We start from the raw sequence: 16,409 nt of genomic DNA, 5'->3' as shown, positions 1-16,409 counted from the left end.
AATGCATTTATCATCTTCACCCGTTTTACTTTGGAGATTTGTTTTCACTACCATTCACGCCACGTTCGATTTTAGGGAATCTCCGCAGGTTACTGTTTATACCATATTCTCTAAAAAATAAAAAATTCACGCCACATTCGATTTTGGGGAATCTTTGCGGGGCACTGCCCATACCATATTCTCTAAAAAAAAATAAAATTATATAAACAAAATTTTTACTATAATATATTGAAAATTTATATTATTATAAAATATAAATTTAAAAACTCTTATAAAATGTAATAAATAAATAAATATATTAGTGATTTTATACGTATAATTGTATTTATAGTGTTTGGAGCAAAATAATGGTAAGATCAGGGCAGAGACACAAATACTATCTCCATCTCCGGTCAACTACCGGTCAAAACGGAGAAAAATCATCCCAAACAGGATAATTCGATTTGGTTACCACGAGACGGTTTCAAATTGTCATCGTGATCTCTAGTTGCCGCTAAACTATTCATTATTTTTAGTGGTTGATTTAGATTATTAGGATAAAACACTAATATTTTTATTATTTAATATTTTAAATATGGTGATAGTTGATGATATTATTATTTATTTGTAAATATTCTTAATTAAATAATCCATGTAAATCAGTTCTAAGTAACTAATATTATTATTATTTTACAAGAAAAATGTAAAAATCTATTACTTTAAATTTTGTCTACAAAGTATTAAAGTGGGATAACAATGCTCTTTAACTAATAATTTAGGACGAAATTTATTAACTTAAAATAGTTTAGGACAAATTTGCTCTTTCGTCTATCTTAACTCATTATTATATTAGCCAAGTCTTTACTTTTGACCAAAAATATTAGTCTTTACCCTTTTTGATACTTAACAACTCTCTCTCTCTCATTAATATATTTATTTAATTGGGAGCGAACAATACTTAGGAGATTCTCTTATCATAAATGCAATATTCCAATCTCCAATCATTAATAGTTATTTATATATATATATATTATTTTTTCCTTAATATGTTATATCTTTATTTTTTACTTTTAATATTAAGACACACTCTATTAATATAAACAAAGCTTATAGCATACTCTAAAACAAAAATAACAACAAAGAAACAAAATATAACAAATAATGTTAATTTAAAACTTTAAAGCATCTTCAAAATGAAGGGAAAGTATAAATATTATACAACTAATGTAGAAAAATTAATTAAATTTATCTTACCGAAGATTGTTAGAATTTTTCGACGATTTTACCTACGTCATTTGTGACAAAAAAAATAATAAACTTAAAAAAAAAATAATAAACATCAGAATAAATAAGAAACGATTTTATTACAATTTTTCGTCTTCTTTCTTCCTTTTTCTCCATTCATTTGTTCTTCATTCAAATAATGTCAATCTATAGTTATAAAGAATGTATAGAAACAAAGGAACGCTGTCCTTTGCTAAGATTGACTAATCGAAGTTCCTATTCAATAAAGAATAAAAAAATTTACCGTTCTTCGTAACCGTCAATTACTGAGGAATCCAGTGGAAGAGGACGAAGAACAACTGTAATAACTGTTTGGTCTTCTCGTCGGCTACATCTATGACGACGGTCCTCTTCTAATCGGCGGAATCAGTAAGTTTGGTTTAGGCCCGAGCCAGGTCATTCTTAGGTCACGAGATATTGATTAAAGATTAAATCTCTTAATATTCATCTGAAACTTGAGAATCATCAAGCAAATTCTGTTGTTGTATACTGTTTGTTACTAGTTTTTTGATTGGGGAACTTTCCATTTATATTTATGTATGATGTGTGAATTTGAACAAGATGTAGGTAGATAATATTTAATATTTAAATATTATGAAACATAAAAGTAATTAAATATGAGTTAACGAGGAGTTAACTATGTAAAATTAATTTGAACATAATATAAAATAACGTCTAAATAATTAAAATGACTAAATGATAATCTATTCATTAAATAATATAACAAATTTGTAAAAATTAAAATTATTTAATATTTCATTTTTTCTTGGATCCTTGCATTACAATAAAGATGATCCAACAATTTTGTATTTTTTGAGCTACTCCAAAGTCCAAAAGCGAACTCATTTGAGTTATATAAGGATGAATAAGAAATTAAAAAAATCTCTATCAAATATTCCGGGTGACAGTGAAATTGTTTTTGCATGTGGGTTGATAAATAACACCGAAAAAAATTATGTCAATTAATAACTAAGCATCTATATACGTGGTTAAAATAATGAAAATCCATAAAAAACAAGTGATGATACCTGTAAATGGTCATCTAAATGGAAAATCACTTCAAATAACTCATTAGTGAACAAATGAGAAATAACTCCAGATCTAGCAACATCATCCATTTTGCTGCTAAGAAAATGATCTACACAGACTCGAGAAAAAATTCCTCGAACAATCGACAAATATGATCAGCAACAAATGACCCCTAAAAGTTGTGAATATTTTTCAGATTAAAAAAATTTGCGACGAAAAATTCGATCTGGTTAAACATAATGTCAAATCAAACAAAATACAACATTAACTCAAATCTGAGTGGTGAAAATAAATAATACACCCTCCATTGCTAAAAAAACCAACAGAGGGACCAAGAAAGACAATATTTTCACATTCTTCACGCTCTTTTTAATGGAAATGTTATTCAATTTTATGAGTTATATATATATATATTAAAAAGATAAAACTATCTTCACCATTATTATACAAAACTTCAATTTAATATAATTTTAGTGAGAATTAAATCTGATTTTTAATCACTCAAATAATATTCTTATTATTGAGCTATTATATTGAGTTATATTAAAATAAATAAATACTATTATATACATAACAGATGATTCAATTATATGTTTTTTTTTGGTTGAAAATGATTTTTTTTCATATAATTGAATATATTATTATTAGATATTTATAAAGTTTAGATACATTTATTTGAAAATATATCAAATAAAATTAGTAATTAAAGTGAACTGTCAGCAATATATATTTAACTACAATTTTAGTCTGGTGCCATACATTTAGTGACGGTAAATGATATTGGTCACTATAAATGGGCGACTATAAGTGAAATTTGTCACTAAATATTAGCGACAGGGTTAGTGACATCTTAGCAGACGATAAATGAGAGTCGTTTAAGCTCAACGATAAAAATATACAATAAATTGATGGAAAAAGAATAAGAAAACAACACGACACAAAAATGTTCACCAATGTCTAAAGAAGAAATAAGAAAAAGAACAAATTTAAACGAGAACGGAGATCCTCGAGAAAATTAATGAGTTCCCCGACCACCTCAACCAGTTTATCCAATTAAACTTCCCCAATTGTCAATAATAAAATTATGTATTAAACGTATCGGTCAACAATGTTTACTAAACGTTCTACGATTCCTTTCAAACCAAATGATCCACTAGAAGATAAGTGGGATATGACCCAACGATTCAGACCAATTAAGCTCACCGTCTATATCCATACTTTCCAACAACTAACGATATATTTCGGCATAACCCACTGAATATCAATGATGTTTCATAATAAACTCTCAATCACAACCACTTAATCATAGTGTAAGAGCAATATAGACGCTAACTCCTTCTCTTTGTGATACATTGTACAACGACTCACCACAATACACATTTTTTCATGCATATATTATCCGTCAAAATCCCTTCATGCATGACACTCCATCCAATAATTGAGATCTTCGATGAAAACTTAGAGTCCCACAACTTCTCCCATATGAGATCGTAAAAAGCATTCTCCGTAATTAAAGAATAACAATGACTAACTTTAAAATTATCAATATCTTGCCAACGCAAAATATCACACGAAGTAGGAATCACCTCTTTGCGCTCTACTAGGTTCAACACTTCATCATGTGAAACTAAATCTTCAACATTTAGTCTTCTCCTCTACTTGATTCTCAATGCAAAACCTTAGAACTCACGTTAAAATATCTTTGACATTAGCATCTCTATAAATAACGAAGGAGTCAAGAGAATGGAAGGAGGATAAAAGACTTCTAACACTGCACCATACGTCATTGTAGAAACTGATCAAAGAGTCATCGCCAACCAAAAATCTACACTGTCCATGAAAAGACTTCCACATTACAGAGATATCACTCCAAATACTACATCTCATTGTCTAGTTAATAGGTTTGGTGATCAAACCATACCAATTCTGTCAATACTCACATCTTATCATAATAGCCCACAAAGAGTTAGGTTCCGAGAAATATCTACTTTATCATTTTGATAAAAGGGTTTTATTAAACAAAATCAAATCCCGTATACCAAAGCTCCATGATCATTTAAGTTCTTCACTTTATCCCACCTGACCAAATGATAGAAGAATGACTCGGATGACTCCCAAAGAAATATAATTCTTTCCATATTCACAACCACACCTTTAAGTATAAGAAATAGATACACCATGTTAGTAGGTATATATTCTAGAGCACTTTTGAGATGAGAATCAAATGTCCACCTATTAAAATCATCTTGCTCTTCCAGATCGATAACTTTCTATCCATTTTGGTGATGGTTGGATCTCAAGACATTTTGAAACGGGCTTTAGCACCTATAGGCGGCCCAAGATAAGTTGATAGAAATAACCCCCCCCCCCCCCCCCCCGAAGCCCAAGATTCTCGCAAGTGTCCTATTCCTTTTGTTAGATATGGAATTTGAGAAAAGATCTTTGACTTATTGAGATTAACCCGCAATCTAAAACATACTCCAAACAACCAGAAAATATCGCGAAGATGCTTGAAGTTTTTGTGAGTTACTTGAATCATTCATAAGGTATCATCCGCGAAAGACAGATGAAAAATGACAAATGGAGACCTCCTCACTTCACGATCCACTCCTCTAATTAAACTAGTATGCTCATCGAAAACCAACATTTTTCAAAAATCTTCAATGACAATGACAAATATGAATGAGACAAAGGATCACCTTGCCCGATTCCTTTAAGTTTTCGAAAAAACCTTTTGGGCTTCACAATTATAGAGAATTTTCTTGTCGACACACATAATTTGATCAGGTCGTTCTACATCTCCCCCATATCCATTATACCTATTACATCGAATACAATTTCTCAATTCATAAGTTCATAGGTTTTTTCAATATCTAGCTTCATAGATACACACTTATCTCTCCTGAAATTTGTCGAATCAATGCATTATTTACAATAAGAGTTGCATCATAAATTTGACGACCTTTAATAAAAGTCATATGATTTTTCGATATCACAAACTCAAGAACCCCGCCTAACTTGTTTGCCAAACATTTAGACACAATCTTGTAGAAAGATGAACATATTAAGATCTCTTTATTATGATTAGTTGAAACCAAAATAGTTTATTCCTCTATTGTATTGACAAAAACTGGAAAATTAAGCATAATGGAGCTGTGAATGAAGAATTTGGTTAGCCTGGATAAACAAGTGATTTGCCTAACCTATTAATTAACCTGGCTATTGTTTATGCATGGTGCAAGTACACAAACCTTAAGAAAAAGATTCAGTCTTTTGATTCTAATTAAGAATTTTAGTAAAATTGCAGTAAACGACAATAAAGCTTATTAACCCATTTTCAAAATGAAGTCTTTAAATACTTGGTATACAAAGCTTAATTATCAGTAAAGGTCATTAATGCTTATTATCTAAATACTTGGGATACAAAGCTTATCAGTAAAGGATATGAACTTATTTTATACATTGTAGATCTTAGATTCATTTCTGAATTCTGATGATGTTGGTCTCCCAAGACAAGAATAATTCACGTGGCTTTAGATCAGCTTAATTATTTGATCTAGTAATTAAACTATATTAGTTTATAAAATGTTAATTTATAATAATAAAATGTTAACTTGCATTAATTCCAACACCATGAATAGAAAATTAAATATGAAAACAAACTCCTATCAACTTCTTCTCTGTATCAACAGGAATGAATTCGTTTGATTTTCTATGAGCTTGGATTTTTAGCCTCCTGTTATTGTGGTTTCCCTTGAGATTTCATTTTCTTCGTAGAGACTATGATTGGCTTTTGATGGACCCATCACCTGTTACAAATTTTGTCTCGAAAAATACATAAGAAAACTTGTATACACAATACAATACATAAAAAATACCTGTTATTATATTTATGTACTTTTTTAAGTAATATTATATATATTATATGGCATTAAAACGGCATCAGAATAATTTTGTATACAGTGGCAAGAAGATGGGACAAAATCTTAAATAAAATAGTGAATTATTAATTATAATGACAACCAGTGAAGCACATGCATATGTGTTAAAAAAGAAAAAATAATATGTTTGCATGTATTTCCATGAATCCATGTGTCAAATTTTTTATATAATTTCTCTTCCTTCTTCTTTAATAATAGATTAAGAAATTTGTTACGTTAGATGGGTCAATATATAAAAACATGGCATCAATAATGACAACCAGTGAAGCACACATGCATAATATAATAATATATGTTTTGCAGATTTGACCAGAGATTTTGCAATGTATTCCCATGTGGATCATATGACCAGAGACTTTGCATGTTTGATATATCATTTCTAACTCTTCTATATTCTGTGCATTCTTGTTAAGAAAGAAGAACACATAGAAAGAGAGAACAAGGCATACAAATGGCAGAAGAGGTTGGTTTGAGCGTAGCAGGAAAGATCGCAGAGTTGCTGTTGATTGAGCCAATTCAACGAGAACTGGGCTATCTCTTCTGTTTTAACAGTAACTTTCAAGAGCTGGAAGATAGACTCGTTGATCTAAGAGCAAAAAGAATCGATGTACAAGCAAGGGAAGATGCAGAAGAGAGGAAGCGAAGAACCCTCGGTAAAGAAGCCGAAAACTGGATTAAGGATGCTGATGGAAAAATTGTTGAAACAGAGAATCTTAAGAAGAAGAAGGCGGAGCTTCAAAAAGGGTGTTTCTCCATCAAATGGTGTCCTAATATAAGCTTGCGTTTTTCATTGGGTAGGAAGGGGAAGAAGTTATCTCTGCTTCTCATCCAGCTTCTTCAACGTGCTGATAATTTGCCGAACGAAGGTTATGACTTGCCCATGCAGCCCATACAGTGGGGAAATTACAATGGTGATGCTTCGGATTTCGACAGTCGAAATAAGTTCACGAAAAACATCATTGAGATGTTACGGGACCAAGAGACAATGTTAATAGGGATATGCGGAATGGGAGGGATCGGAAAGACCACGTTCGCTAAGCAAATCCTCCAAAAGGTTAGCGACTCTCCTAAGCCTTTATTTGATTTTCAAGTTATTTCCACTGTCTCGAATAGTCCCAATTTCAATGTTATCCAACAAGAAGTCTCAGAGATGTTAGGGACTACCCTTGAGGGCGTTCATAGTGAGTTTGTAAGAGCAGAAAATTTACGAAATGCTTTTAGTAACAAGAGAGTTGTTGTCTTATTGGATGATGTTTGGGATGAGTTTGATTTAAATGCTTTTGGTTTTCCATTAACAAAATCAAATGTTGGGTGTTGCTGTAAGATTATTTATACATCTAGAAACAAAGATTTATGGTCTGGTCAACGGACCATTACCAAGAAGGAAATCGAACTTGATCTATTGTCAAGTGAAGAAGCTTTTAATTTGTTTAAAAGAAAAGTTGATCTGCAGCATGATGATATTAATTTTCATTGGAAGAATGAAAAAGCTAGAAAAATTGTTGATGAATGTGAACGATTGCCCCTCGCGCTTGGGGTTGTAGGTGGCGCTCTCATTGAAAAAGATAAACATGAGTGGGAGCATATGCTTAATCAATTGAGGTATCAAGGTCAAGATCAACATACATACAAGGACAAGATAAACAAAGTCTTGGAAACGAGTTATCTACACTTACAAGATCTCAATGCCCAGTCCTTGTTCTTGCTCTGCTGTTTATTCGGAGAGGACGAGATGATTCCTATTGAGACGTTGTATCGTTATGCATTGGGTTTGCAGCTCTTCAAAGGTAGAAATGACCTACGACAGACAAGAGTTCTTGTCTACACCTTAGTGGACAACCTAATAAGAAGAAATTTGCTAATAAAGTTGGAAGCTCTATACCGCGGAGAACGTGCAGTGAAAATGCACGATTTGGTAAGAGATGTTGGGATTTTAATTGCAGAAAAAGAAAAGAAGGGTATTCATTTTCTAAAGTGTGATGGTGTGAACCAACTAGAGAATATAGTTACTCCACACACTAAAATTATTTCTATATTGTTCCAGAAGAAGAATGATATAGAAGTACTTGATTCCATGGAATTTCGAGGCTCAAAATTGGAACTACTACGGTGGGATAGTTCAAGTGTTTTTGGATCAAATATTGAAATATCAGAAAATGTACTTAAAGAGGCGAATAATCTCAAAGTTTTAAATATACTCTATAACTTATACAAGATTAGTGAGTTTTCATTATCTTCTTCTTTAGCCAAGTTGAAGATGTTATCCATAGAGGGAATGAATACGAATATGACACCCAATGTATCTTCCATTGGACATATGAAGTGCTTGGAAGTCCTTAGCTTTCGACGGTCATATATGAAAGCTTTGCCAAATGAAATAAGTGAGTTAACGAACTTAAGATTGTTGGATTTGTCTATGTGCAAGTGTTACATAAGCAATGGTACTCTTTCAAAGCTTACTAATCTACACGAATTGTATATGTGGGAAAGTTTTCAAGATTGGAGGCTACAAAAAGAAGATGTTAATGGTGGAGACAATCATGCAGCAGCAGGACTTGATGAGTTAAATTTCTTACATAAATTGTGGAGATTGGAATTGGAGGTACCCAATATTAAACAAATACCGAGAGGAGTTAAATTATTTTCTTCTTCAAAATTGTTAGAACAATTCAAGATAAGAATAGGAGAAAGAGATCCTATCAAATTTAAAAGTATCAAATTTAAAAGCGGGGAAAGACAACTGTGGTTAGAGAATGCTAGAGACAATACTAATTTCTTACCTGAACTTGGGTTCTTAATAGAAAAAGGCATTACCGATTTACATGTATGCGCTGATTCTGGCATGTGGGAGAATATGTGTACAAACAAATTCCTATTCCTATCACTGAAGGATATTAAGCTTAAAAAGTGTGGATCTCTCTTCCCACAGTCACCGTCATTGTTGCAGACTTCTGAACTTGGGCGCTGTTTGCAGTGTATTAAACTATATGAATGCAATAAAATGACACACTTATGTTCTACATCAATATCAAAGAATCTCACAAATCTTCAAGCCCTTGTTCTCGAAGGTTGTGAAATGATGGAAGAAGTTGTTAGCTCTTGCAATAAGACAGAACAACTCAATAAAATTGAGTTCAATGCTTTGGAAACTCTTAAGCTTAGTGACTTGTCTAGGTTGGAATGTTTTTTCAAAGGAGTAAACGAGATTCATTTCCATAAACTGAAAATATTGGAGCTAAAAGGATTGAAGCAATTTATCTTTCCAACCAAGGTATGATTACTACCCAACTTTCTGCTATAAAAAATTATCTACGAGTTAAATCAAATAAAAAAATTATATGTTCTATTATTGTGAATTGTTTTTAATTATATTTATTATTTTGTAGTTGGAAATACCTTGCGTGGAGGAGCTGAGTATGAAATCTATTCCAAATATTGAAACATTGTGCAACATCTTTCTACCATCACTGCAAAAGTTGAATATTGATAGTTGTGATAACTTCCAATATGTTGACTTCTTTGATAGCTTGGTGATTTCTAATCTTAAAAGTTTAATCATTAAAAGTTGTAAAATGTTGAAAGGTGTGGTAGGTGTAACAACTGGCGCAAGAGAGCAAGGGAGAAAATCAATTGAATTCCCTAATTTGTCAACATTGGAACTTGAATTCTTGGACAAACTTTCGAGTTTTGTCATCGACGTCAACGATTTGGATGACAAAGATGAAAAGTCACAAAGTGTACTATTTTATCACGATGATTATCAGGTAATAGAAAATAGAAAGTGACATTTTGTTATTAAGTTTAGCAGTGTAGTATAATTAACTTTTCTAATAATAAAAAGTAATGTAATATATATATATATATATATATATATATATATATATATATATATATATATATATATATAAAAAAGGAAAACTAAGTATTAATTAGTAAATGTAAAAAGTAATGCTTTATTTTCAAAGAATATATGAGATTTATTGACTAATTATGTATATGTATAATTAGTAAATGTAAATGGATGTGTTTGATTTTGTATACAGGTCATGCTTCCTTCTCTACACGAATTGAAAATAAGTGCATTGCCGAAGATAAATTATATAATAGGAAGGAACAGTGAACAAGTAAGAGTTCATGATGATATCGAGGAATGGCATGGCAGAGAATTATTAGTATTTCCTAATGTGGAGACATTGCGGCTTAAACATTTAAAGGAACTGGTGAGTTTTGTTGGAGAGATGAACAATATGGAAAACGATTGCAAAAATCAAAATGCACTCTTTCATCTGGATGATGATGATGAGGTAATTAATTAACTTTTGTAAGTCGTGTATTATTAATTATTTGTTAATAATTTTGATTCCAAGTTAAAATACATTAAGCAATTGTTGGAGAGTTTCATTGGGGTTGTATAGATTAAGCAATTTAATACATGTGTATGAAATCAACCAGCCAGGACTAGGAGGAGTGCTTTTATTTAAAAATTTGACATCCCTGAATGTTGGTGGATGTGTGAAATTGAATGGAAAAATAGATGGAGACTAAGACATATATAATCATGATATTGAAGAAAAAATATAGTATGAGTGATTTTATCAAAAACTTGACATACCTGACAATTAATTCTACATAAAAATTGAGATATTTATTTTCTAAGAATATATGAGATTTATTGAATAATTATATATATCTTAAATTAGTAAGGATGTGTTTGATTTTGTATGCAGGTCTGGTTTCCTTCCTTACAAGAGTTGTGTATAAAGGGATTGTCAAAGATAAAATATATAGTAGGAAGGAAAAGCGGACAAGTAGGGGTTCATCGTGATCATATAGAAGAAGAAGAAGGCCGTGGACGACGGGAAATACAACAACCCATATTATTCCCTAATTTGAAGTTGTTGGTGCTTGATGATTTAGAGGAGAATGTGAGTTTTGTTGGAGTGATGAACAACAATATGGACAACAATTGCAAAAATCAAAATGCACTCTTTCATCTCGATGATGATGAGGTAACTTTGTCTGTAATTATTATATTTTTTTTTCTTCTTAGTTTTGATTCCAAGTTAAAATAGTATTAGTGTTGTACAAGTTAAATTGTAAATACCGTGTGTTTGATTTTGTATGCATGCAGGTCTGGTTTCCTTGCTTAAAAGACTTGAATATAAGTGGATTGCCAAAGATAAATTATATAGTAGGATGGAAAGAGGGAGAAGGACATCATCATCCTCCTGATTATAATAAGATATTTCCTGTATTAAATCGATTGTGGTTGTCTGAATTAAGCAATTTAATACATATGTATGAAATCAACCAGTCAGGAGGACTAGGAGGAGTGCTTTTATTTCAAAACTTGACATCCCTGAATGTTGGTGGATGTGGGAAATTGAGATATTTGTTTTCGGAGAATATAGGTAGAGTCGTTGGCAAGCACCTTGAGTGGCTATATATCACTAATTGTGGAATGATGGAAGTGGTGATGAAGAATATTATTGAGGATGATGATAAAACTGAAAGAGGAAGTAATAATTCTGTCGACGGAAATACTCGTCATTTCTTTCCACTCCTTAGTTCATTGAGACTTTGGAATCTATCAGGTTTGATGAGCTTTAGTGATGTTGCTTATACTTGGGAGTTGCCATCACTAGAGGATCTCCATGTATCATACTGTCCGAAGCTAGAGGCACTCTCTCCCGGCTATTTGGATTCTCCAAGGCTGAATGAACTCAATTATGATAATTATAGAGAAGAAGTAAATGTAAAGGATACCTGGAAAGGTGACGTTAACAAAGCATTGCGTCATTTATTTATCGAGGTACTCTCTCCCACTCTCTCTCTCTCATTTATAAGTTATTTATCTTATAAATTAATTAAGCTTTTATAATTAAGTTAAGTTTAATCACTACATTATTATTATTATTATTAATTTGTATACACAGAAGAAACAAGAAGAAGAACTAGAGAGACGAAAGATGGAGATAACGGAGAGGATGAAGTTAAAGATGATGGAGATAAAGATGGAGATGGAGACGGAGACGGAGACGAAGACAGATGATGATGAATTATAGGCACTCTCTCCCGGCTATTTGGATTCTCCAAGACTGCATAGATTCTTTTATAATAGTATAAGAAGAGAAAATGTAAAGGATACCTGGAAAGGTGACGTTAACAAAGCACTGCGTCATTTATTTATCGAGGTACTCTCTCCAACTCTCTCATTTATAAATTATTTATCTTATAAATTAATTAAGCTTTTATAATTAAGTTAAGTTTAATTACTACATTATTATTATTATTATTATTATTAATAATTTGTAGACATACAAAGAAGAAGAAGAAGAAGAACCAGTAGAGAGACGAAGGAGAATGGAGATGAAGATAATGGAGATGAAGATGAAGATGAAGATGAAGATGAAGATGAAGATGAAGATGAAGATGAAGATGAAGATGAAGATGAAGATGAAGATGAAGAAGAATCGTCGGAAGATGAAGAAGAGGATGATGATGAATCAGAAGATGAAGAATCAGAAGATATTAACATAAGTTTCTCGACAAGAATGCAGATTGGCAAGAATTAAGAGAAACCGGGACGACACGATCGAAGACAAATATTATTGCTCCTCAATTAAATTAAAGCTTGTTATTGCTCCCTTTGAATTTCATTATTTTGCTCAAACACTACTCTCTCCTTTATGTCTAACAGTGTGTTTTGAAAACTATTTACTCAACAATTTTCATTCTAGTATTTGCTCTATTTTAAATCCATCAAATCTCTATTTTATAAAACACAAGTACTAAAAATAATAGTAGTTGTTACTTACTTACTTACTTTGTCCAATTCCAAACCCAAATATTCAAGTATTACTTAATTAGCTCGATGAAGCCCCAGCACCGCCGCCTAATCCCATTTTGTTAACCCGAAACCGCAAGTTGCTCGACAAATTCAGCCCCGGTTAGTATTTCTGTCGTTCTATAGATAGCATGTATTTTACATTAAGCAAGTTAATTTTTGAATAATAAATTTAAATATTTTATGTCCACCTTTGATATTCATTTTCTTCAAATTATACTTCATTGATGTCTAATGTATGTCTTTTTAGCTTGAAATGACAAAGAATTGTTTGGTTTTTGAGTCTGACGAAAACAGAGCATTAGATTGCCCAGAAACAGAAAATGAACGGCAGCCTACTGTTTTGTTTGTTTTCAATGTGATTTCAAATTCAAATGCATACTCATCATTCGAAAACAGACTCACCTTCATCATTCGAAAACAGACTCATCAATTCAGTTTATCATCAAATAATTGTCAAAATTGTAATCAAAGAATTAAGTCATTTAGTTTCCAGATTCAAACTCCAGTTTGCATCAATAAAATTATTCTAATGAGTTTAACTCTAAAAAACATTATAAAGAAAAAGTGGGGTTTGAGCTTTTAAATGATTTCAAATGCCAAAACTTAAAACATTAAGGTTGGACAGATTTCAAATCGCCTTTGAATTCCAGAATCTGCCTCACTTTCGTTTAATAATCTTAGACAAGATATATAAAATAAATATATCAAATCTTAGATCAACAAATCAACTTGAATGAATATGAATGAATACCTTGGAAACTTATTCCAGATACAGATCTAGAGAATAGAAACCAATCTCAGCTCATCATGTATTCAACAAAATGTCATTTCATTGCATTGGGGTCAACTTCTATTGCAATTAAAGAGTTTATCTAACTATCTAAGTCATTTCATCATTGAAAACTGTAAATAGACCTTTGGTAGTTTGGGAAGAATAACTAGAGCAAGCCCACCCATGCGCCTCATCCGAGGCCATTGTCCCATTGCTGGTCCCCTGCTGAAGAACGAACCACTCATCTCTTCTTTCTTTTTTCTGTTTCAATTTAGTCATCAACCTCTCCTTTTGATTAATTTTACAACAGCTTAATCTGGGGAAGGACAAGGTAAAATGTTTGTATTTGAAGTCATTTATAAAGGCTCAAATCCCCTGTTTTCCAAACTACTCTAAAACTTCAATTAAATCTTAAATAATAAATGGCTTACTATATTTTTGGGTTAAATTTGAAAATAATATGCCTAATCTTTCATGTTGGGTTCACATTTGCAAGCATATTTTTCGTTACACATAGTCACTATTATAGTATAATAATATTTCATGGACCATTTTTCAAAAAATTAAAATAAATACTCATATGTTTTCATTTTTACAATCTCAATCGCGCTTTTTTCACCATATTATTCTTCACATAATAAGCCTCTCAGAAATACTAACAGAACTTTAATCAATGTATGTGTGATTAATTGAAAATCAGATGTTGATTTGGGATGTGGAATTTGTTAGGCTTATGTTTATCTAAAGAAGATGTATATGTGAGAAATTGTCAAATTAGTCAATTTCATTTAATTAAATTATGAGTTTTTTTTTTTTTTTTTAGTTTTCATCTTTCTAAATAGACAAAATACTTTTTTCTAGGTTTGCGTATATCATCATATTGAAAAGTAAAAAAATGCTATAAGAAGCTTTAAAAAAATCGCTAAAAACAAGTGTTTCTGTTTAAAATTAATTTTAAAATAAAATAAATTTGATGACACAAAGTTTGATATATCGACGCATAAAACAGTCGCTAAAATTACACCGACGATTATTTGGGCAACACAAGATTACGCGTCGAAAACAAATCGGCGATGGTGTATGCGCCGGTAAAGGTCTTTTAAGGGTCGCCGAATATGAAATTTGTCTTAGTTGATATATCCCAACAGTTATATCAGATATACATATTATTTTCTTAAAATCATTTGTTTGAATGAAAGTAGAGGAGTAACTGATTGTTGACATTATTAATATAATCTCTTTAATTTCATTCTAACAATCTCAATTGCTTTTCGAACATTAAAATTGACCTCTTAGGTTCATGGGTTGATATTGAATATGTAACTTATTTTTAAGCCTGTAATCAAGTTAGTGAGTTCAATAGGGGACAAGGGAGGATCTTTCACATATGTTGTTTCGAGCTGAAAATCAAGAATGGATTGCTCATAGTGAAAAGTTGACAAAATTGCAACTCTTAAACAATTGGTCACAATGTTTAATCTGAATATCTCTGTAAGTTATGTCGATGAACAAGTCAAATGCATCGAAAAGGGAAATGAAAAAGAAAATAGGGTGAGCAAATCGCGTGCAGATCAAGAAGCGTACAAACTTTGTAAAGATGTTAAATACTATAGGAAAAGACTAGACAAACGAATAAACAAAATAGCCAATATAGTCTATAAATTAAATTGTTCAAGAACTTATAAGCATGCATTAACATATAAGGTGGCCGATCTAGAAAGAACACAACATAAAGACATTAAGAGGAAAGAACAAGGGAAAGGAAGGATCAAGAAATGAGGAATTTGCATATATAGGAATCTAATGTCTAGATTTTATTATTTTCCCTTACCTTAAAAAAGATCCAACCTCAAGTTTATACTTTCTAATAAAATGTTGAAATAAAATATGACAAACCAAATACCATTTTCACAAACAACATGCCAACAAATTAGTTCTTTAGCATGAATACTATTAATATATAATGTAAAAGGGGGTAAAACAAACAAGAAAAACACTTTGACTTGAATCAAAGGCAGCAGCAATTAAGCAGATATTACGCATGCACTAACTAAACTACACAAACAAATGTGGTTCATATCGAAGACCATGAAAGTAGTCTCTTGGATTGGACTCAAAAAGTGATCTGGGCATCATGTGACCTCTCCCGGGAGCTTTCATCATCTTCACCCTCCGCCGCCCTCCACAGCAGCATTTCCAGAAGCACCAGACCACTATCAGCAGAGAGATCATCTGCCCGATCAAACTCTCAAGCACTTGTGTCACATTCCACATCATGTGCCCTACCATATCAGGAAGAATCAACATCATTTCTTCCAGTTTCCCAGTTAAGTACCTGACCAAATTCTCAATCAATATCTGAACATCTTCCCACTTACCCATCGGGTACCCAACCAAATTCTCAAGCCCTTCTTTCACCTTCCACATCATATGCCCTACCAAAACCAGAAGCACCATCAGCATTTCTTTCAGCTTCATCATTAAGTAATATAAGCACCAGACCACTATCAGCACATAGATGATCAGGATCAGATATCTTAATCCCATTAAGAGC

At 31.7% G+C, this 16,409-nt stretch overlaps 1 protein-coding gene across 1 annotated transcript; it reads left to right on the top strand.

Moving 5' to 3' along the window:
* Window positions 1-6,605: 6,605 nt before the first annotated feature.
* On the top strand, window positions 6,606-12,298 carry LOC124935445 (probable disease resistance protein At4g27220). The gene is made up of 6 exons (XM_047475878.1): window positions 6,606-9,504; window positions 9,620-9,997; window positions 10,277-10,537; window positions 10,961-11,242; window positions 11,365-12,045; window positions 12,170-12,298. The coding sequence occupies exons 1-6, from the start codon at window positions 6,685-6,687 to the stop codon at window positions 12,296-12,298; spliced, it is 4,551 nt and encodes a 1,516-aa protein (XP_047331834.1). The 5' UTR covers window positions 6,606-6,684.
* Window positions 12,299-16,409: the final 4,111 nt, after the last annotated feature.

This window comes from Impatiens glandulifera, chromosome 4 (assembly GCF_907164915.1).
Source record: "Impatiens glandulifera chromosome 4, dImpGla2.1, whole genome shotgun sequence".
Taxonomy (NCBI): Eukaryota; Viridiplantae; Streptophyta; class Magnoliopsida; order Ericales; family Balsaminaceae; genus Impatiens; species Impatiens glandulifera.
Note: the sequence above shows the minus strand (reverse complement) of the source record. Positions and strands in the feature narration are given on the sequence as shown.